Source organism: Trichosurus vulpecula, chromosome 1 (genome assembly GCF_011100635.1).
Source record: "Trichosurus vulpecula isolate mTriVul1 chromosome 1, mTriVul1.pri, whole genome shotgun sequence".
In the NCBI taxonomy this organism is placed as follows: domain Eukaryota; kingdom Metazoa; phylum Chordata; class Mammalia; order Diprotodontia; family Phalangeridae; genus Trichosurus; species Trichosurus vulpecula.
The window spans coordinates 74,132,940-74,156,421 of record NC_050573.1 but is presented as its reverse complement, the minus strand read 5'-3'; the positions used below and the strand labels follow the sequence as shown (position 1 = coordinate 74,156,421).

General features: G+C 40.3%; 1 protein-coding gene across 1 annotated transcript in view; it reads right to left on the bottom strand.

Annotated features, from left to right (window-relative positions):
• Nucleotides 1–975: 975 nt before the first annotated feature.
• ADGRE3 (adhesion G protein-coupled receptor E3) overlaps nucleotides 976–23,482 on the bottom strand; it is a 58,529-nt gene continuing 36,022 nt past the window's right edge. Inside the window, exons 8-15 of the mRNA XM_036740128.1 lie at nucleotides 19,544–19,714; nucleotides 16,649–16,846; nucleotides 16,163–16,407; nucleotides 11,754–11,820; nucleotides 11,353–11,444; nucleotides 8,893–9,061; nucleotides 8,701–8,811; nucleotides 976–1,050 (exon numbers count right to left, since the gene is read on the bottom strand). Of these exons, the coding sequence (XP_036596023.1) occupies nucleotides 976–1,050; nucleotides 8,701–8,811; nucleotides 8,893–9,061; nucleotides 11,353–11,444; nucleotides 11,754–11,820; nucleotides 16,163–16,407; nucleotides 16,649–16,846; nucleotides 19,544–19,714 (1,128 nt within the window). The remainder of the gene's footprint in view (nucleotides 1,051–8,700; nucleotides 8,812–8,892; nucleotides 9,062–11,352; nucleotides 11,445–11,753; nucleotides 11,821–16,162; nucleotides 16,408–16,648; nucleotides 16,847–19,543; nucleotides 19,715–23,482) is intronic.

The window sequence follows — 23,482 nt, the reverse complement described above, 5'->3', positions numbered from 1 at the left end:
AAAACCCATCGTACATATTTCATCTGCTGTATTAAGAGTTAAAGTCATTGTGATTACATTATTTTCTAAATAAACACACAAAATACAAGTTATAACCAATCAGTTGTCACTGACAAGTCTTAACAAGTAAGTGTTGACAGGTGAATGTGTAGCACCTTGTCAGGAAGTCCAGCATGCTTCAGTAGAAATATGTTCATATAATGACTTGCTTACAATATTATAGGGTTACATGTTGCAATATTGCATCATCAAAATTTCAATGCAGGAGAAAACTCACAAATTTACAATAAATTATTAAATTTAAGATGTGTCATTTTAAAAAATTGTATTTTTTTGTGAAATGATGCAAATTTCAAAAAAGCATTAAAGGGTTAAAGAAAGTAGATTTCCAAAGGGGGTGGTGAGTCATTTTATTTTCTTTCCGAAAAGGGGCAGTAGGCCAAATAAGTTTGGGAACCTCTGCATCTAGCGTATTTCCTGTGCTGCCTCTTTATTTCTTTCAGTCATTCCTTGTGTATCTGTAGTTAAGCCACGTTGATCTCCATTAAAACAGAACAAGTTTAAGGGCCAATTAAAAAAAAAAACAAACCACAGGATTGACCAGCCCATCCTTCTTAGATGCTCCTTTAAGTCCTAGCAATGGATCTCATCTTACCTGAAATTTATGGCAAGTTCCACACTTGGGTATGAATCCTTACTTTGTCATACTAAGTATAAACCAATTTTAGTTAGTGTTTACTTACGCAAGAAATGTTGAAGCAGGTCTGAACAATGTTTATAGGTGATTGTGTTCTGTCTCTGACAGGGTCTGACACCTGCAATTCATCACGCTGACTTCAGAAAGTTAAGGAAGTGTCTTGAATGTCACTAACATCACCCTAACAAACCATAATGGATTTGTCATCCATGAATTTATCTATGATATTCTTGAAGCAACAACAAAATCCTAAGTTTCAATTTTAACTCCTCATGAACCTATCCTTCACAATCTGGTATTCGGTAGGCATGGGGAACTTTCAAACTATCGTGCCCTTTGCTGGCGCTCATTCTCTGCCAAAAAGCAGACAGTGGGACTGTTAATTTAAGTGAGCAAGAGGAGGCAACCCATTGACCAATGAAAAAAGTCATCTGTATAGAATTTTGATGAAAACCTGGCTTGAAACCCCCAGAACTCTGGGAAGGAGTCTTTTTCTACAGTAAAAGAAGCAAATCAACCTTCTTGAGGCTTCTCACACACTCCATTCCATCTCCTATCTGCATGCCTCTTCACTGGTTGAATTGCTCTCCAGACCTGGAATGGACTCTCAATTCATCTCTATTTCTTAGCATCACAGGAAGACTGGGCTATCATTGGCAACTGCCCTGCCCCCAAGCCCCTTACACTTGAGAGCCCAGTCCTCCTGTGACTTTAGAATCCTATATTTCATTTAAAACTGAGCTCAGTTTCTGCATTCTGCAGGAGGCCTTTTCTGATCTCCCCAGATGCTAGGGTTTTCTCTCTAATAATTGCCTTGTAGTATGTATGTGTACATATATGCACACAGATATATACATAAACATGTAAATATATGCATATAGATACATGTATATGTATATATACATGCTCCTATACATAATGTGTATACAAAGAAATATTCTAATCAAGGTTTATGGATATAACATGAGAGATAGGAATAAATGAATAATGTATTTAAAAAATTTCTTGATTGGAATGATCCAGGGAGGTGGTAGTAGCCTCGGGTGCAATGGGGAGGGGGGTGTTAAATAAAAATAAAGGGGTGGAGGAAGCATAAGGAAAGAAAAGAAGAAAATTTTGAAAAACCCGTTGTACATGTTTCATCTGTTGTATAGCAGAGTTAAGAAGTCATCGTGATTACATTATATTTTATAATAGTATTTTATTTTTCCAATTGCATGTAAAGGTAGTTTTCAACATTCATTTTTGTCAGATTTTGAGTTCCAAATTTTTCTCCCTCTCTCTTTTCCCTCCCACCTCCCCAAGGCAGTAAGTAATCTGATATAGGTTATACATGTACAATCACGTTCAACTGATTTCCACATTAGTCATGTTGTGAAAGAAGAATCAGAACAAAAGGGAAAAACCATGAGAAAGAAAAAACAAAAACCAAAAAAAGTGAAAATAGTCTGCTTCAATCTGCATTCAGACGCCATAGTTTTTTTTTTTCTCGATGTGGATAGCATTTTCCATCATGAGTCTTTTGGAACTGTCTTAGATCACAGGTTGCGGAGAAGAGCTAATTCAGTCATAGTTGATTATTGCGTGATGTTGCTGTTACTGTGTACAATGTTTTCCTGGTTCTGCTCACTTCACTCAGCATCAATAAGTCTTTCCAGGTTTTTCTGAAATCCATCTGCTTGTCATTTTTTTTTTTTTGGTCTTTGGCAGGGCAATTGGGGTTAAGTGACTTGCCCAAGGTCACACAGCTAGTACATGTCAAGTGTCTGAGGCCACCAGATCCTCCTGACTCCAGGGCCGGTGCTCTACTCACTGCGCCACCTAGCTGCCTCCTGTCATTTCTTATAGAACAATAGTATTCCATTACATTCATATGCCACAACCGTATTCAGCCATCCCCTAGTTGATGGGCATTCCTACAATTTCTAGTTCTTGGCCACCTCAAAAAAAGCTACTATAAATATTTTTCTACATGTGGGTCCTTTCCCCTATTTTATGATCACTTTTGGATACAGACCTAGTAGTGCTATTTTTGTATCAAAGGGTATGCACAGTTTTATGACACTTTGGACATAGTTCCACACTTTCCAGAATGGTTGGATCAGTTCACAACTCCACCAATAATGCATTAGTGTTCCAATATTCCCCTATCTTCCCCAACAATAAATGAATAATATAGCAGTGTTAAGGATGAACCTTGCCCCACCTGACCAGCAGTGCTTAAGGATGGCATCCTTACATACAGCCATGTTCTTTGCAGTTCCATGGATGAGAGTATAAATTTGTGTTGCAAGGTGAAAGCCACACCTTTTTAGGGGCTCTCAGGGACAAAATCTCTGAACCCTAATCTACTACTTGATTTGGTACCTTATTGAACACAAACTGGGTTTGAAGGCAATCAAGATGTATATTCTTACATTTCCTCATGAATTACTAAAATTTCAACATCTCTCTAATTAGTTAATTAATTAGTTTTGAATCTCAATAGATGTGGGAAAGTTTTTAATAAAATACAACACCCATTCCTAGACTAGAAACACTAGAAAGCATAGTAATAAATGTTGTGTATTTGTCCTTCATTTTCAAAGAGGACCATGACATCAGGGAAATGATGACATGACTTTGATTTGAGTGAGGAAGGGCTGTGCAAGGTCACCAGCCTCACTTTTCTCCTCCGGAGCCATCTGGATCCAGTGACCTGATATTCATCAGGATGAGTGGAGATGACCCAGGATGCAATAGGAGACCCTGGCCCTTTTAGGCTAAGGCCTTTTAATGTACTCACTTAGGGTGAGTTAACACCCATTCAGTGAATAGGCCTCTTTAAGAAGTGACAAACACACCCTGTGAGTACACAGACCTGCCTGGATGGGGACCCAGTTAGTTGCTAGTTGTGTAACTCAGCTTATCCTCTCCCTCTCCCTCTCTTTCTCCTTCTCCTCTCCAAAGGAAGGTAAATTTTGATGGCCAGAAGCTACCCACTTAACTTGGGGTTTACTGGCTAGATTTCTTTTTCTTTCTGCAATGCTACCTAAATTAATTTACTTATTCAGTGCCATACCAATCAAACTACCAAAGAATTAGAGATCTAGAAAAAAATAATAACAAAATTCATCTAGAAGAACAAAAGGTTAAGAACAGCCTGCAAAACTTTGCCACATGCCAAAGGATTTCAGGTGGCCAGCAAAAAATGTAAAGGAAAACATCCTTTGTGTGTAGAGGAACTCCTTCGGCATGCAGCAAGTGGCCAGAGGGCCCTAAGCTGCCAGCAGGCTGCAAGTTGTGCAGGCCTGGTTAAGAATATCAATAGAATCAATGAAAAAAAATGTGAAGGAAGGTGACCTAGTAGTACCAGATTTCAAACTATATTACAAAGTGGTAATCATCAAAACAGTCTGGTACTGGCCAAGAAACAGAGCAGTGGATCAGTGGAATAGTTTAGATTACACAATACACAGTAGTAAATGACCATAGTATTCTAGCGTTCGATAAACCCAAAGGTCCAAGCTTTGGGGGCAAAAATCTCTTTATTTAGCAAAAATTTCTGGGAAAACTTAAAAGGCAGTTCAGCAGAAAGTAGGCATAGACCAACATCTTATACTGTATTCCAAGATAAGGTCAAAATGGGTCCATGATTTAGACATAAAGGGTAAGCATAAGCTTAATTAAGCAAATAAGTGGAGCTGTCAGATCTATTACCCTTGATACTGGAAAGTCCTCTAGCATTATATGACACTACCTCTTGGTTGCAAAGACACTATTTTATATATTCCTATGCTTTTTTATTATTTAGTGTAAATTTGCACTGTATTTCTCTAAAGCTTTTTCATACAGATATACACGTGTGTAAAAAATTGATATCTCTTTTTCACGTTGTCAAAATTTCTCCCAGTATCTCTCCCCATTCCCCTGTCCCAGAGAACCATGCCATATAACAAATAATATATTTTAAAGAGAAGAGAAAAATCAACAAAACTGATAGGCAGAAAAAGTCTGAAATATGGGCAATGTGCCACACCCATGGACCTCCCAGATGTTCAAAGGAGTGGGGAGAGAAACACAAAGATTTCAACATCTTCTCAGATCTCTTCTTTGGAATCGTGCTTGTTCTCTGCAATATTGTAATATTCACTTTTGATTATTTTGTGGTTGTCTTTCTGTTTGCGTTGTAGTTGTGTCTGTTGTTTCCTTGGCTCTGCTTACTTCACTCTGCACCAGTTCATGTAGATCTTTCCAAGCTTCTCTTTTCAACTATTGAAATCATGTGTTTTTACTATTTTTATTTTTAACATAGTCTACTATGTTTGTGGTTTTTGTAATATTGAACCAAACTTGGATTTCTGGTATAAACCCAACCTGACAATGGTGTATAGTTTTTTTAATATGTTACTGTTGACTCTTTGCTATTATTTTATTTAATATTTTTGTTTCAATACTCATTAGAGACCTGCTTATCATTTTCTTTCTCTTCTTTCTTTAGGATTTAGATATTAGAACCAAATTTTTCTCATTATAAGGAATTTGGTAGAATCCTTTCTCCCACCCCTCCCCATCTCTCTTCCTCTCTCTCTTCCCCCTCATCTCTCTCCCCTCCCTTTCTCTGTGCAAACAATTTATATGACATTGAACTTAATCTTTCTTCAAACATTTTGATAGACAACTTGTAAGTCCATCTAGGCCTTGTTTTTTTCCCTTTAGGGGTTCATTTATGACTTATTCAATTTCTTTATCTGAGAATGGGTTGTTTTTCTTCTTTATTTCTTGTTTTGTTAATCTTATCCTTTTGTATTTTGTAAACATTCATCCATTTCATTTAAATTCTCAGTTTTATTGGCATATACTTGGGCAAAGTAAATTCTGCCTACTCAGTTCTTTCCCTCTTCATCTGTTATGTATTCTTTTTCATTTTTAATGATAATTTGGTTTTCCTCTTGTCTTTATTGATTTAGCTAATAGTCTATTTTGTTAGTTTTTTTCAACAAACTGTATCTGTTTTCTTTATCAATTCAATGGATTTTCAATTTTATCTCCTTTGATTTTTAGAATTTCCATTTTTGTTTGATTGGATTTTCAAAAATTTGTTGCCTTTCTAGTTTGCTCTATTGCTTTTCTCTTTTATTGATGGAAGTAATCAGAGAGATATATTTTCCTCTAATGAATACTTTGACTGGATCCCGAAAGTTTTGGTGTTCTCTCATTGTTGAAATTTTATTTGATAAAATTATCTATTATTTCTGTGGCTTGTTCTTTGACTCACATATTTTTTTTAGGATCATATTATTTAGCCTCCATTTTTGTTTTAATCTGTCAAAGGTCCCTTATTGATTAGAATTTTTATTGTGCTGTGGTCACTAAAGGATTTTTAACTGAAATTCTTGAAATAGACTGAGACTAAGACACTATAAATGTCATTCCATTCCATGGAAAGTTAACCACCATTCTGTTTGTGAGACAGAAGCAGAAGAAATTAACTGTCATCCTTAGAGTCTGTGAAAGGAGTGACAGATGATTTGAATTACGTGTGACTTATTCTGCAGAGGAGACATTCATAGAGAAGGAGTCTGGAGGAGAATTCTTGGAAGACCACGACTGTGGTCCTGAGAGTGTTGAATGTTGAATAGTAAGTCTGTCCTTCCAGCGTCTGTAGAAGAGTCATCAGTTGCATTCAGTAGATCCAAGTAACTCCGGTTGTGATTTTTTCCCATAGCTGATTCATTGTTGGAATATTTTACTATATCTCTCTGTATTGCTTGTTTCACTATTAATAAATTATAAAATCAGCAATGTTGGTGTTTTGTCTGCCTGTGAGACCGGGGTCTGATACTTAAAGAAGAGAGAAAGTTTATCAGAAAAGAAGTTTATCTAATTAGGCACTGAAGCCACTTGGGCTGTGCAAGGCCATGCAGCTGTGTAGAGCTGCAGAGGGGGAGGGGGAGGTCTGTGGCATTTTTTACTTATGGTAACCAAGAACTGTGTGTGCTTTTACCATCCATTTCCTCCTGTAACTCATTTATCTTTTCCTTTAATTGATCGACCCATTGGGTGTCTCATACGGTTATTGGGAATGTGCCATTGGTAAAACCAGGCAAGCAGCAAGAACGGAGATGGGGAAACTCCGGATGAAGGAAATGACTTGTGATGTTATTGAAGAAGTTGCAAAAATAATCTATGTAGTAAGTGATGAAGCTAAGGACAAAGCTTTGGAACTGGAGCTCAGTTGGGTTGGAGAAGCGACCGAAGGAAAGCATGAAATCGCTCCAAAAGATGGAAGAGAAGAAGCAGAGAAATACACTTCCAATCAGTTCCTGTGACATGCAGATCCAACTGATGAGATTGAGAAGACACAGTTGGAAAAATAGGAGAATTAAGAAAGAGCAGGGTCATAAAAATCCGGAGATAAGAGATCACCCAGAAGGACCACAGTGTTGAGTCAGGGTTGAGGCTGGCGAGATATGAGTATGATCCTTTTGACTTGGCTGCCTCCGCTCTCTGCCCTTCTCTCGCTGGTGAGTTCTCTGCAGAACCTTCAATTTGAAAAAAGGCACGAAAGGGCATTGTCTTTTCCTTAAATTGACTAGACTATTCCTTACTCTTCCTCACCCCACTTCTTCCTGAAGCCAGGCTGATGGCAGTCCAGGAGTTCTAGATCAACGAGCAGGTTTTCCCTGCCCACAGGGACTGTGGAATTTTTCATTTTTGATGCTTTCTTTCTAGTTCTCCTGGAAGAGATAAACAAAAAACAGAGATGGAGCGATGTACACACAGGTGTAGGGAGAAGAGCCTAAAGCTGAGAGAACGACTAGTTCTCTGTTTTCAGCTAGTCAGACTATAAGCATGGGTGAAATGACACGTGGATGGAAGAGTGTCAGGAATCCTCTTGTCTAGCCCTGGTTTGATAGAAGGAGAATGTCTAAAATAAGAGATAGTTAGATGGCATTGTTGATGGAGCACTGGTAAGAAAAACCTGAATTCAAATCCAGCCTCAGATATTTACTGTGTGATCCTGGGCAAGGTGCTTAATCTCTGTCTGCAGTAGTTTCTCATCTGTTGTTCAGTTGTGTCTGACTCTCCCTGATCCCATTTGGGGTTTTCTTGGCAAAGGTTGTGGAGTGGTTTGCCATTTCCTTCTCCAGCTCATTTTATAGATGAGGAAACTGAGGCAAACAGGGTTAAGTGACTTGCCCAGAGAAGCACAGCTAGTGTCTGAGGCCAGATTTGAACTCATGAAGATGAGTCTTCCTGACTCCATCTTGGCGCTCCCTACGATGGAGATAATAGCACTTACCTACCAAGGCAAAGTGCGATGTAAATCTTAAAGTGTGACCCAAATGCTAGCCATTAGCATCATCATCATCGTCATCATCATCATTACAAGGCAATTGGGATTAAGTGACTTGCCCAGGGTAATACAGCTAGTGTCTGAGGCTAGATTTGAACTCACAAAGATGAGTCTTCCTAACTCCAAGCCTGGGGCTCTATCCACTGTGCCACCCTACAATGGAGATAATAAGGTTCACAAAGTACTATGTGAACCTTAAAGTGTGATATAAATTCTAGTCATTATTATTATTTTTGCAAATCAATTGGTGTTAAGTGACTTGCTTAGGGTCACACAGCTAGTAAGTGTTCAGTGTCTGAGGCTCCTGATTCCAGGGCCAGTACTCTATCCATTGCACCACCTAGCTGCCCCTATTCATTATTATTATTAGGCATAGAGATGTAACCCTGGATTCCAGGGATGGTGGTGCCTGCCCCAAAGCTGTCTTTTTTTAATCTCCACTCAGTAGAGCAGAGGCAAGGAACAGAGAAAATGCTGCCTTAACAGAACATAATGCCCTTTAGGAAATATGGAGCTATTAACAAAGCCCATACCAGGGTCAAGCCAGCCAATGGCCCAGTGATCCTGACCCTGGAGTGGCCTATGAGCAGATAGAGAACGCAGAGGATTAAGTAGCAAAGGCATCATGATGAGCAGGTATTAGAAGGGCAGGGGATTTTCTTACTGTGTGGGTCTGGGTGGAGCCAGAGACAACCTTGCTTGAGAGCGTGAGCGACTCGAACGCAGATTTTGTTTCCCTGACTGTCATGAACCATCGTTTGTACTGTTCCTGAACCTGGAAAGCCAAAGGAGTCTCTGGGTCAGTTCACTGTGGGCAATGAGGTAGAGGAAAAGGAGAAGTGGAAAGGGAACTCACCTGATGATTGAAAAGACAGTACACCAGGAAAATGAAGACTCCCTGCAGGCTGTTGATGACAGTGAAGAGATAAGCCATGATCCTAGCAGCTGGGCCAATCTGCAGAATGCCCAGACACCAGGTGCAGCCCAGGATGCACAACTGAGCCAGGGCTTTAAATGTCAGCAACCTAAATAGGAGCGCAAGGCGAGAATCTGTTATGTGTTCTGAGAGCATCTGCCTCTCAGCCCCCTTGGCAGAGAGCCCGGTTTCTGCTTGAGTCTTATGAGAAGTTCCATAGACCGAGTTCCATAGTCATAAATTCCATGGACCAAGTCCTTGGATGGACGATTAAGTTTTAGTCTTCACTCTCAATGGCTGCTAGGTGGTACCATAGTGCATGGAGCATTGGGCTTGGAGTCAGGAAGACTAGACTCATCTTTGTGAGTTCAAATCTGGTGTCAGACACTTCCTAGCTGTGTGACGCTAAGCAAGTCACTTAACCCTCTTTGCCCCAGTTTCCTCATCTGTAAAAATGAGCTGGAGGAGGAGATGGCGAAACACTCCAGTATCTTTGGCAAGAAAACTTCAAAAGGGGTCACGGAGAGTTGGACATGATTGAAAAACAACTCAGTGTCTTTCTTATAAAAGTGGGCCTGAGCAATGTCTGCCTGGGACAGTGTTCTGCCCTGGGTAAGGATTGGCTCGGAGCAACGCGGAATGCTGTCTTGTAAATCTTAGTCAAGCATCTTCCAAAAGCCTGACTTAATAAACATCTACGGGATTGTCACTCACTTGAAACATTTCTGAGTAGCTCTTTTTCAGCAGAAAACTTTTGTCTACCTGTTGCTCAGGCCAGGAGATTCTGATTGAAATAAGGTCAGGTCTCCGGAGCCATAATGAAGGTGTGAAGATTAGAGTTCTATTTCCGGGTACTAGAGGCAAATGTAGTTTATCAACAGCTTAGAAACAATAGAACTCAGCAAGAATAATTAATAAGAACAGGAAACTACCAGATGCTCCTTGATGATGTAGCAGATAGAGCGCTGGCTCTGAAGTCAGGAAGACCTGAGTTCAAATGTGACTTCGGATACTTTCTAGCTGTGTGACTTTGGGGCAGTCATTTAACCTCCCATCTGCCTCAGTTTCCTGAACTGTAAAATGAAGATAATAATGACATCTACCTCACAGGGTTGGTGAGATGGTCAAATAAGATAATATTTGTTAGGCACTTAGCACAGTACCTGGCACATAGTAGGTGCTTGATAAATTCTTGCTTCTTCCTCTGTTCTTCCCCCTAGCAGCTATACCCCTTTGAAGCTTCTCCCTAGCCTCGCCTACTCTTCTCTCACTCCTCTGACCTGCCCAGGGTATGTTTCATCTTGCTTGCCCCAGGTGGAAAAAGTGCTAGAGTGCTACATGCCTTGACTTTTTTTTTAAACCCAATTTGGGAGCAGCATTTGGGAGTCTCAATACTAAGTTCTCTTACCTTTTGAATTTTTGTAGTAAATGAACTTAAAATAAAAACTGAGTGTCTTTCCCTATTTTTTTTTTGTCATGTAAAACTAGGATAGAAATAAAGAGCTTAAGGGATAAATAAGATGTCCACTACATTTGGAAATTTTCTTAGCATTTAAACTAGGATGAGATTAAATATGTGCTGAATTTTGATAATTTATGAAATATTATAAAGCATCTAGGTGGCACAATGGATAATGCCAGGCCTGGAGTCAGGGAGACTCATCTTCCTGAGTTCAAATCCAGCCTCAGATACTTATCAGCTGTGTGACCCTGGGCAAGTCATTTAAACCTGTTTGCCTCAGTTTCCTCAAATGTAAAATGAGCTAGAGAAGGAAATGGCAGACCACTCCGGTATCTTTGCCAAGAAAACCCCAAACAGGGTCACAAAGAGTCAGGCATGATTGAAAAACAAATAAAAAAATGTAATATGTACAAATGAGAGTTTTTTCCCCACCCAAAACCCTGGACAAAACCTAGAAGAACTTGGGCCAAGGAAAGAAAGAAGCTGAAGAGAATAAAACTTCCTAACTTCTTTGCTGAATAGGTAGGCAAATTATTGGCTTCTTAAGCATACCTTCAGTGATAGGATTAAATCCCTCCTTTTATGAAGATCCACCTCCACTGTTCCATACAGGATGAGCGCCATCATCTTTATTTTGACATCTTTACATAGTCAATACAATGTTGATTTGGAGACCCAGTGACTGGCTTGAATCCTCTTTCTATCATTTACTACCTGTGTGGCCCTGGGCAAGTCCTTTATTCTCTTTGGGTTTCAGTTTCCTCATTTCTAAAAGAGGGGGTTTGGCCTACAGGCTCTATAATGTTCCTTCCAGGTCTGAATCTGTGACCCTATGAGTCTGTGAGGTGCACTGAGATATGACATTGGACCCAACCAGGGAACATGGCTTTGACTTTCAGAGACTGCTTAGGAAAGAAGGATCTTTTATTTTATCTTACCTTGTGTCCTGGAGAGTGGATACCTCACTATTGAGGGAGGAAAGTTTCCTATGCAAAATCCAAAAGACCAGCAGAATAAAAACAAAGTTTACCTGTGGGAACATTGCAAAATTCATTGGCTCATGTGTTTCACCTGGAACCTGAGCTCCATCTTGGTCATCTACTTCCAAACCTGGCTGCTCTCAGTTTGGATCTGCATTAGTCACTGCATTGTGCACATGTGTGTGCATGCACACAGACACAAGCTCACATGTATATTTATACATGTCTACAAGACCATTGCCACCACCCGATCAGCCAGGAACATTGATTCTTGCTCCTGACACCTTGCTCAGCCCCTCTAGCTTCCTGGGGATCCCTCTGTCTAGTGGCTAGAATTACATTGTAAGGTGTTCACTTACACAGAATATAGTACAGACAGGTCCAAGGAAAGCCCAGAGAAATCCCTTTTTTGGCTGGAGCCAGCAGCTAAGGCAAAGAAAGAACAACTGGTAAGCCCTGGTGGCCAAACACATCAGCATTGATGGGTACAAAACTTTCTTAATCCGGGGTGAGGAGACTTCCCCAACTTGGGTGGAGAACTTTGGGTGATGTAAAAGGAATCCTGGGCTAGGTTGTCAGGTGTACCTACTGACACCAACAAAAAACATTTAACTGTCTGTGGTCTGATGCAGTGCTGTAGATGCTCATGCATGTGTCCATATCCATACTCCCACAATACTCCTAATATCAGTGGTACTCACCTCACAGGGTTATGAAGTTCAGATGAGATGGTTCATGGAAAGTCTCTTACAAACTCAAAAGTGCTTCATAAATGGCAGTAATGTAAGCACATATTTGTTCCTATGATTTTGTCACTGTGGGAGCTACTGGTGTGGGAACTCCTTCTAACAGCACAGATCATAATCTGCTTCTAATTTATACGGAGTTTATATAGACTTGGAGTCAGCAAAACCTGAATTCAAACCCTGCCTTGGACATACACTAGCTGGATGTTCCTGGGCAAATCGATCGGTTGTTGTCCTTCATTCTCGAAGAGGACCAAAATGACATCATTATGCTAGAGTCAAGTTTCAATGTGTCTGACCTTGGCTGATCAGACTAATATGAGCTTGGAATGTTCTACCACAGGTTGGGCACAAATAGTCCACGTGAACATTTGGGGTGGATTCTCTAAATTTGTGCATCTTGTGTTTCTTTTGAGCTGTTTCAATTTTGCTTTGCTCATAGAGCACAGCACCTTCTCTAATGTGGGCAGGCCATGCTGAGTGGTCCTGTGCCAGTGTCTCCCATGTCACACAATTCCAATGCTCTTAAGAGAGACCTTGAGAATGTCCTTGTATCACTTCTTCTGACCACCATGTGAACACTTGCCCCATGTGAGTTCTTCATATTTAACCCCTCAACTTCCATTTAGGCATCTGTAAAATGGAGATAATATTAACAGCCGCCTCAAAGGTCTATTGTAGAGATCAAATGAAATAATACATGTAAAACACCTTTCCAACTTTAAGATGTTCCAGAAATGCTAGTTATTTTTATTGTGAGATTCGAATGAGATAATCTATACAAAGTGATTTGCAGGCCTTAAAGTGATATATAAGTGGTAGCTATTATTAATTAATTATTGTTGTTGTCTTAGGGAGTTGCTTGCAGTCAGAGAGGAGGAGTAACTTGTCCATAGTTATGGGGCTGGTAAGTGACAGATTCTGAATCTAGGCCTTCCTGATTCAAAGTCCAGTATTCCATCCACTAGGCAATACTGCCCCTGGATCCCAGGGTTTCCTATTCTGGCTAAATCATAGCTATGCATGTGTAGGGAGATTGATTTTGCTGGTTAAAACACTGCAGCAAAGCTGCGTGGTGATCACAGAAGTGCATAACAAGGATCTGGTTGGGACCTAGGATTTCACTTGTGTAGGGAGCTCTTGAGTGAGGACCCTCCCTCTCACAGGGCAGATTGAACCTTCTCAGGAAATGATGCTCGTGGAGAGCTGCTTAGGACACCGTGAAGTTTAATGACCCGCCTAGGGCCAGAGAGTCCGTCTGTGTCAGGCAGGGCTCAAATTCAGGTTTTCCCGGCTTCAAGGTCAGCTGCCAAGGTCATCCACTCTGCCAGATTCTTCCGTGTATAACACAGACAGGAATTTGGATGAGGTTGATGAGAATACTGACCATGTCTCCCTAGTCTCCTTTTGTTGTTGTTGTCGTCATTCTGGATCAAATTCTTTTAAAGCCGAGGCAAGAAGGATCTCAGGAGTAAATAAGTCCAAACTCTAAATTAGTTATCCGTAACAGAAGGCTTTGATATCTTACGCAGGCATAAGAGTAAAAAGGGAAAGACCTAATCTTAGACCAAGGGCATTCTTCCTGGCTTTTGTTAATTGGATGCGGTGGTTATAATTAAAGAACTGTCAGCCTGCTTCCATAAGGGAGAGGGTCTGGCCACTATACCCTAGCAGACTGAAGCACAGATGGCTTGGCTGGTCCTGAAGGGAAGCATCAAGAAGATAATAGCAAGGAGCAATATCTGATAGAGAGACATTGAGACAAGCAGAGCAACATGCCAGTGAAGACTATATAGCTTGAGACCAGCAGGGTCTAATAGAGCAGACACACTGTGCCCACTGAGCCCAGGTAGATAGTACCAAATCAGTAAGGAGCAGGCCCAGCATGTGCCCAGCAGAGTCAGCAGACCCAGAGAAGAGCAGGCCAAGGGAGAGAAACTTGATAACGTCACCAGAAGATATCCAGGATCCTGTAGCATTGGAGGTGTGGGCTCCTCCCACTGTTCAGCATATGTTTTTTACTGGTGGAAAATCCCAACTTCTGCAAGAAGCCTTTTTCAACTCCTCTTAATTCTAGTGCCTTCCTTCTGCTAATTTTTTCCTATTTATCCTGCATAGAGCTTGTTTATATATATTTGTTTGTGTGTTGTCCCCATTAGACTGTAAGCTCCTTGAGGGAAGAGATTGTCTTTTCCCTCTTTTTGTACCCTCAGTGCTTACCATAGTGCCTGGTATGAAGTAAATGCTTAATAAATGTTTATTCGTTGATTCCTATGCCACGTCACTCTTCACACTGATGATATGCATATTTGTATGATGGTATGCCCTATATTTATAGGGCTAAGTCTTCTTCCCATGTCATTTCATTAACTGTGTTTGCTTTGAACTTATTGTGTCCTCTGTCTGACTATAGAAAAAGCAAAGATTGGTGGAGTTTGTGAGCTATCTTTTTGAATAGATAAGGACCCAAGAAATACCTTGAACCTGTGGCTACTTTTTTTAGGACCTTATGTATGAGAGAGGGGTGTCACAGGTGTCATATCTAGCTGTATGTGTACATTTTTATTATGTCTCCAACATATAATATACATATATGATTATTTATATATTCATATATCTAATATATGTTTATGCATATAAGAATCCCAGATTTGTGATAACTGGCCTATTGCTATGTCCTAGCTAACAGAAGTAACTCCATTTTTGACCACCTGCCTATGTATTGGGAAGTTTTTATCTACCCAATATTGGCTTGGTTTGCTACATTTAGGCAAGGAATACAAAGCCCTCCTGATCATAATAGCCCAACTTCATCTAATTCATGTATGTAAGGTTAGCAAACTTTCCAAATCACAATGCTCTTGTGGTTGATAAATGGGTCATAGTCTAGACCACCTGCTGAGTGGTTCCCCCTAAGATCCCCCTTCCAGTCAGTCCCTATGAATCTGTCCAGCAATATAATTAGATCGAAAGTCAGAGACCCAAAGTTCTGGACTCTCCTCCAGGGAGCACATCCCACTACCGGTGCTGCCCCTAGGATGGTAGGACTGAGGAGCGGCCTGCTTGCTTGCCTGCGAGTCATAAACCACCTGACTCATGATCCTGTGAGCACCCCTGTCCCTTTTCAGTACCCTACCCACAATACTTACTGTACTTAACGTAACACAGACTCCACCATTAGGACTCTAAGAAGACTTTTCAGCTCATTAAATTGCTAGGCTCAGGTCTATGGACAGAGACACCATTTCTCTGGATCAGAATTTCTCTGTCATTTTCGTAGTGATTTTTGCTCCTGTTGATAAATTAGGCAAACCACTTTATGCTTCAAGAAAACCTTTCTTTGATTGTGGCCCACAAGATCCTGCACAAAAATCTAAGGCTTCCACCATAACAACAGTCTATGAAAAGCATCCCCACCCCCATTTTCCTGAATGGGAGTATAGTTGGTAAGAGGTCTGTAACCCATGTGATAAGGTGGTTTTATGACCAAATTATCTCTAAAGCTTTCCTCAGATTTTCCTATTAAAGCTTAAAGATCTGTGGGCCAAAGACAATTACAGAAACTACACTAAAGTTTAGCCAGCAACCTTCTAGCTTGATATCTCAATTCAATTCCATTTGATTTATTTTGATTCAATAAGTGTTTGTTAATAGCCTACACGGGTAGCTGGGTGATGCAGTGGATGGAGTGCCAGGCCTGGATTCAGGAAGACATCTTCTTGAGTTCAAATCTGGCCTCAGATACTTACTAGCTGTGTGACTCTGAGCAAGTGACTTCACCCTGTTTGCCTCAGTTTCCTCATCTGTAAAATGAGCTGGAGAAGGAAATGTCAAACCACTCCAGTGTCTTTGCCAAGAAAACTCCAGATGGGGGTCACAGGGAGTCAGACACAACTGACATGTTCAAGGCATTGTGCCAGGCACTGGGAATGCAGAGACAATTTAACCTCTCTTCCCACATAGTGCTCTAGTATCTTCAATGGATGGCAGCAATCAGGGGTGAATGAGTAAGCTCTACTTACTGGGAAGGTGTTCCGGGAGTTCCATAAAGGTCTGCTCTTGATGCTGCAGAAGTAGCCACAATCACAGCTGGAATTCCATATCCCAGAGGATACATGACCCTCTTCAGGGATTGGCTTACTCTGGAGTAATTGACAACCATCAGGTTCCGGGCAGTTAGAAAGAGATGTAGACCGTCCAGCAGCATCCAGGTGAAAGAGGCCAGGTAGAAATAATGTAATAAACCAGCAATGATGGAACATAGGACCTGGCAGGGCAGGGATACAATGTTAGAAGAGCTTTGGGTCTGGAGTAAAGTCCTTGAAGAATCTCCCTTTTACAATGCCTTCCCTCAGGGCCCGGAGCCATTAAAAAAAATAAGAGAGAACAGGACATTGCAATGTCACAGGTAACACAAACACCAACATCTACTAGCTGCTCCCATTTCCTGGAGTGTGTGTCTGGAATGGGGGCAGCCAGGGCCCAGTACTTTGGGATGCCATTAATACCTGATTCTTGGTTTGTTTAATTCCTGCGAGGAAGATGAGATCAGCCAGGAAGAGGCAGAGCGAGAGCTGTAGGTGGAGGGAGGTGCTCGTGTTCTTAATGGTGTGGCACAGGAGGAAGGTGAGGATGGCCAGAAAGAGACACAGCAGGGAAAGGCTCAGCCCCACATATGTGATCACTGTCAGTACACCGTCCTCCACCTATGGCCCAACAAAGGAGAGATGCCAATGATTCTTTCTCATTCTTTGGTTCTGGGGTTGGAGAGGCATCGTGCCCATCATGTAATAAGTGCTTTATAAGTACTGGTTGATTTTACTTGATTTTGGTGTAAAGGAAGGGGAAAGTTCATTAACCTGCATGCCTAAATTTGGATTGAGGCTTAGTCACTTATGAGCTGTGTGATTATTGGCAAGTCACTAACCTCTTTGAGCTTTGGTTTTCTCATCTTTAAAATGGGAATTTCCAACACAACATGCCTGAGAAGTAGTCATCTAGCCTCCATCTAAAGACCTCTAATGACTAAGAGAGTTTCTCTTTCCTTTGCTCCCAATAACCAAGTCTCATTAAGTTTTGTCAATTCATTCTCAATGGCCTCATCATCTCTATCCCCATCTACAACTGGTTCTGGTCCTAGTCCACTGCCAAATGGAGGCAACAGCCCAACTTTTCTCCATCCTTAAAAATATCCTTAAAATATCTCATCATCTGCACTAGCTACCATCTTATATTTTTCCTCCTTTTCTGAGCCAAACTCCTTGAAAAAGCTGTCTAGTTATTCTTCACTTCCTCTCCTTTCAACCTCTTCTAAACCCCCTGCAATCTAGCTTTTGATCTCATGAATCAAATGAGCTTGCCTTCTCCAAAGTGATTTAGTTGCTGAATCTATCAGCCTTTTCATAATGTTGATCCTTCTTAACCTTCCTACAGCATTTGACACAGCATTTGACGTCCCATTCTATAGACTCTTCCCTCTCTGGGTTTTTGTGATGCTATCCACTCTTAGTTCCCCTCCCATGTGTGACTTACTCCTCTGCTATATCATCATCCTTGTCATATCCCTAATGGTGGTTGCTCCCAAGCCCATAGGCTTGGATCCTATTCTCTTCCATCTCTACACTATTATATGGTGACCTCAGCAACACACAGAGGTTTGTTTTTCATATCTATATATATGACTCTCAGATCTATATACCCAGCCCTGAGCTACAATCCTGCATACCCAATTGCCTATTGGCCATCTTGAATTGGATATCCTATAGACATTTCAAACTCAAGATGTCCAAGACAGAACTCATTATATTTTCCCTCAAACTCACACCTCTTCTGAATTTCACAATTATTTTTGAGAGAACTGCCTTCCAGCCACCTAGGTTTGCACCATTGGTGTCATCCTTGATTCTTCCTTCCCCTTCAGCCCAATTACCTAATCTAGCACACAGTAAGTGTGCTAGACTGATAAATAAAATAATAAATAAAATAAATAAAATAAATAAAAATAATAAATGCTGACTGATCCTATGACCCTACTCTGAATTACTGAACTCCACTTCCAGTTCAACTGAATTTGCCCCAAGTACAGTTTTAACTAGATACAACTACAACAACAGGAAACATCTGGAAGTCTGTGATATGTTGGAAAGGCTTCATGGGTGACTCAGCAATAGGCAATTTTTTTTTCTGTTGTCTAAGTACTAGTCTTAACTATAGGAAGGTAGTACAACCCAAGTTTAGTAACTAGGTAATGAATCTTTTCCATCACAGCAACTAACAAAGGCTACCTGCTAAGGTATAAAGGAGTTATAATCTTCATTGGTGCAGTATGATGGAAAGAGCATTCTATCTAGTGTCAGAAGATCTGGGTTCAAATCCTGCCTCTGACACTTATTACATGTATGAGTTTGGTTAAGTCACTGAACCTCCTCAGGTCTCAGTTTCCTCACCTGTAAAATGAGGAGGTTGGACTATACTATCCTTGAGGTTCCTTCTAGTTCTAAGATTGATTCTATGATTTCAATAGTTGAGGTCAGATCCTTGAAGAACTCAAGTTTGGGTAAATAAGGTGAGCTGGCCGGTGGCCATCTCTGTAATTAGTTTAGAGCAGAGATTCTTAACCTTTTTTTTGTGTCATAAAGCCCTTTGGCGGGCTGGTGAAATCTATGGAACCCTTCTCAGAATGGTGGTTTATTGCCTGTGTTCATAATGGAAAGAAATGCTAAATTTCAGTTTCAGGGCAGAAAATAATGATGCCTTTTTTTCCTCATCCAAGTTCATGGACCCTTGAAACCTATGCTCTATATACAGCAAGTTAAGAAAGCCTTAGAGAACTGGGGAGAAAACTCTGAAAGGATGGGATGTTTGGAAAATAAGATCTATGTGGAAAAGTGATTGAAATTTTGATGCTTCTGCCTGGAGAAAAGAAGACAGATGAGTAATTTAATAAATTTTATAGGAAGTAGAGGAAGGACATTTATATTCTCCCAGTAGAATGAATATAAGTTCCTTAAAAGAAGGGAGTGTTTCATGTTTGTCCTTGTAGGACTTAAGAAATGCTTGTTGACTGAATCAAAATACACAGAGGATAGTAATGAGCCATCCTTAATCTAGGAAGACAGGAGAAAATATTAATGTGCAGCCTGGCAGATTCAGTTTGGTTAAACACATAGTGGGAATGATTAAAGTTGGCATAGATTGTTTAGGAAACCCATGGCATCACCTTCTCTTAAGAAACAAGGACATTTTTCGCTTGTTAGAAACAGTTTCATCTGAGGATTACCTGGCAACAGAGGAAAAGAACCCATGACCTTACTCTCCATGGACTTTTCCCACTAGGGGTCCATGATTCTGCCTCTAGCAGATTTATTGGGAGGCTTTGGTTTGAATGGGCATGACATACACACCTCTGATTGGGGAGCCATCAGGACAGCAAAAGTAGACAAGTGGGTGCAGTTGCAGCTGGTATGTGTCTCATTGGACTTGTTGAGGGTGCAGTGATCTTCAGACCAGACACCTCCCTCCTCTCCCAGTGCTTTCCAGTAGACACAGAGAGACCTTTCTTCTGCTTTCTTTTTCTAGAACAGAGTGAGATGATTTCATTTCATTGGTTCCAAAGGCCCAATTTGCTTGGTGTTAGCAGAATGATCACAGTCTGGTCCATTCATGATGGATTTTAGAGACAATAGAGAATTCATTTTTCCTCTCCTATATCTTTTTGGTGTCTGTGAGGCTTCAAACGTAATATCTTTAGAAGGCATACTTTGTTATTCCTGTTTCTAATTTCATTCTGTGCTTTACACAAATAACTTAACGCTGGCATATAATAGCAGGATTTCATCTTGGGATATTATGATTTCATCAGCATGGAGAGCTCCTTTCCCAGAGGAAGTTTATCCCTGACTTAATAGATGAGTCCTAGGGAGTTGCCTTTGGCACAAAGAGGTGTTTTGGTCACACAGCTATGTTTGAGCCCTTGACTCTAAGCCCAGTATTCTATCCACTATTCCATGCTCCCCCTATCGTTTAAATATAGCAATGGCCACATAAACCCTCCGTGATTCATTCTCTATGATGTTATGATACTCTTATTTTTTGGAATTTTTTTTTTTGCAATTACATGTAAAATTTTTTTTATCATTTGTTCTTCTTTAAAATTTTGAGTTCCAAATTCTCTCTCTCCCTCCCTTCCCTCCACCCTCATTGAACAGGCAAGCAATTTGATAGAGGTTATACATATACTGTCATGCAAAACATATTCCCATATTGTGAAAGAAAACAGACAAAAAATCCCCAAGAAAAATAAAGTTAAAAGAGAAGTATGCTTCGATCTGCATTCAGACTTCATCAGTTCTTTCTCTGAGGTGGATAGCATTTTTCATCATGTGTCCTTCAGAATTATCTTCGATCATTGTATTGCTAAGAATAGCTAAGTCATTCATAGTTGGTTATCATACAATATTGTGGTTACTGTGTATGATGTTCTCCTGGTTCTACTCACTTCACTTTGCATCAGTTCATGTCTTTCCAAGTTTTTCCTGTTCATCATTTCTTATAGCACAATAATATTCCATTGCAATCAGCATTGAAGAGCTCGTTCAGCCATTCCACACTTGATGGACATCCCCTCAATCTCCAATTCTTTGCCACCACTAAAAGAGTTGCTATAAATATTTTTGTATACATAGATCCTTTCCCTTTTTTTTAAAATCTCTTTGGTATACAGACCCAGTAGTGCTATTGCAGGGTATGCAGAAATTTATAGCCTTTTGGCCATAGTTCCAATTTGCTCCCCAGAATAGTCAGATCAGTTCACAGCTCCACCAACATTGCATTAGTGTCCCATTTTTTCCACATCCCCTTCAACATTTGTCATTTTCCTTTTCTTTTATATTGGCCAATCTGATAGGTGTAAGGTGGTACCTCAGAGTTGTTTTAATTTGTATTTCTCTAATCAATAGTGATTTAGAGCCTTTTTAGATGACTATAGATCGCTTTGACTTCTTCATCTGAAAACTGCCTGTTCATCTCCTTTGACCATTTATCAATTGGGGAATGACTTGTATTCTTATGAATTGACTCTGTTCTCTGTATATGTGAGAAATGAGGCCTTTATCAGAGAAACTTGCTGTAAAATTCCCCCTCCCAGTTTTCTGCTTTCCTTCTAATCTTAGCTACATTGATTTTGTTTGTGCAAAATCTTTTCAATTTAATGTAATAAAAATTATCCATTTTGTATTTTCTAATGCTATCTCTTGTCTGGTCATGAATTCTTCCCTTATCAATAGATCTGACCGGTAAACTATTTCATACTGTCCTAATTTGCTTCTGGTATCGTCCTTTATGTCTAACTCATGTAACCATTCTTTTTATACAGTATGAGATATTGGTCTCTTCCTGGTTTCTTCCAAAAGACTTTCCAGTTTTCCCAGCAGTTTTTGTCAAATAGTGAGTTCTTGTCCCAAAATCTTGGCTCTTTGGGTTTATCAAACACTTAATTACTGTGGTCAATTACTACTATATATTATATACTTAATCTGTTCCCCTGATCCCCCACTCTGTTTCTTAGCCAGTACCAGATTGTTTTGAGATCTGGTACAGCTAAATCACTTTCCTTCACATTTTTTTATTGATTCCCTTAATATTCTTGGTCTTTTGTTCTTCCAGATAAATTCTGTTATTATTTTTTCTAGCTCTATAATGTAATTCTTTGGTAGTGTGATCGGTATGACACTGAATACGTAGATTAATTTAGGTAGAATTGTCATTCTTATTATATTAGCTCAGCCTACCCATGAACAATTAATATTTCTCCAATTGTTTAGATCTGACTTCAGTTGTGTGAAAAGTATATTGTTATTGTATTCATATAGTTCCAGGGTTTGTCTCAGCAGGTAGACTATGGTATTCTCTTTTTAATGATTGTGAAAGTTGGTTGTATTGTCATGATGGCCATTTACTTGTCCCAATCAATCATTCAATCAGCAAGCACTTATTAAGCACCTTCTGTGTTCTAGTTCTGTGCTAGATTCTAGGAATACAAATATAAAAGTGAAATAGATCCTGCCTTGAGGTGTTTATAGTCTAGTTGGGGAAGACATGTATGTATATATAAAAGTATGTAGAAATAGAGAATAGATACAGGTGACTTTGTGTGAGGGCACCAGCAGCTGGGATTATGAGGGAGGCTTTATAAGGAAGGCACTTGAGCCAGTCCTTGAAAGAAACAGAAGGGACCCTTGGATGAAATTGAGGAAGGAATTTATTCCAGGCATGGAGGACAGTTAACACAAAGACTTGGAGGTTAGAGATAGAGGGTTGTGTTTGAGGAACAGTAAGACGTTCAATTTGGCTGGGTTGTAGTACATAGGAAAGAGGGTGATGTGTAATAAGCCTGGGAAGGTGTGTTGTGTCTGGGTTGTGAAGGCTTTAAAAGCCAAAAGGAGGACTTCACATTTTATCTCAGACATCGTAGGGAGCTCCTAATGTTTATTGAATAGGAGGAAAGTGAAATGGTCAGACTTACACTTTAGGAAAATTTCCTTAATAGCTCTGTGGAGGATGGATTGGAGTAGAGAGAGATTTGAGGCAAGGAGACCAATTAGGAGGCTATCCTAATGATCCAGGTGAGAGTTAATTAGGGCTTAAATTAGGATTGAAGCTGAGTGGAGAGAGGGGAATAGATACAAGGTGTGCCTCGAGGTAGAGCTGACAAAATTCATCAACTGAATGGATATAGATGAGATACGGGAGAGAAAGAAGGATGTTACTGAGGCTCCGAACACAGATAATGGTGGTGCTTTTGACAGACAAAAGGAAGTTTGAAAGAGGGGGGGTGTTCATTGGGTTTGAGATCCCTATGGGACACCTGAGTTGAAATAACAGTTGGTGATATAGGACTAGAGCCTGGGAGAGAGGCTAGGGCTAAATATCTAGACCTGGGGGCACATTTTCTCAAACTTATAATTTTCATTTTGTCACACAGCCAGTATATGCCAGAGGCAGGGTTTAATTTCAGGTTTTTCTGACTCTGAGGGCAGTTTTCTATCCAGTAAAATATATTGCTTCTCTTATTAAACTCTTGTGAGTTGGGGTGTGTGTGTGTGTGTGTGTGTGTGTGTGTGTGAGAGAGAGAGAGAGAGAGAGAGAGATTCAGACATAGAAACAGACATTCTTTCAATAAACATGTTGAAGTCTCCTGTGGGCCAGTGTGAGGAATTCATGGGGGACAGAGAGAGGAGGGAGTGAAGGGGAGAGAGACACACAAAGACAAAAAGAGAGAGCGAGGAAGAGGAGGAGGAGAAGGGGGGAGGGAAGCACAGACAGACAGAGACAGAGAAAGAAAG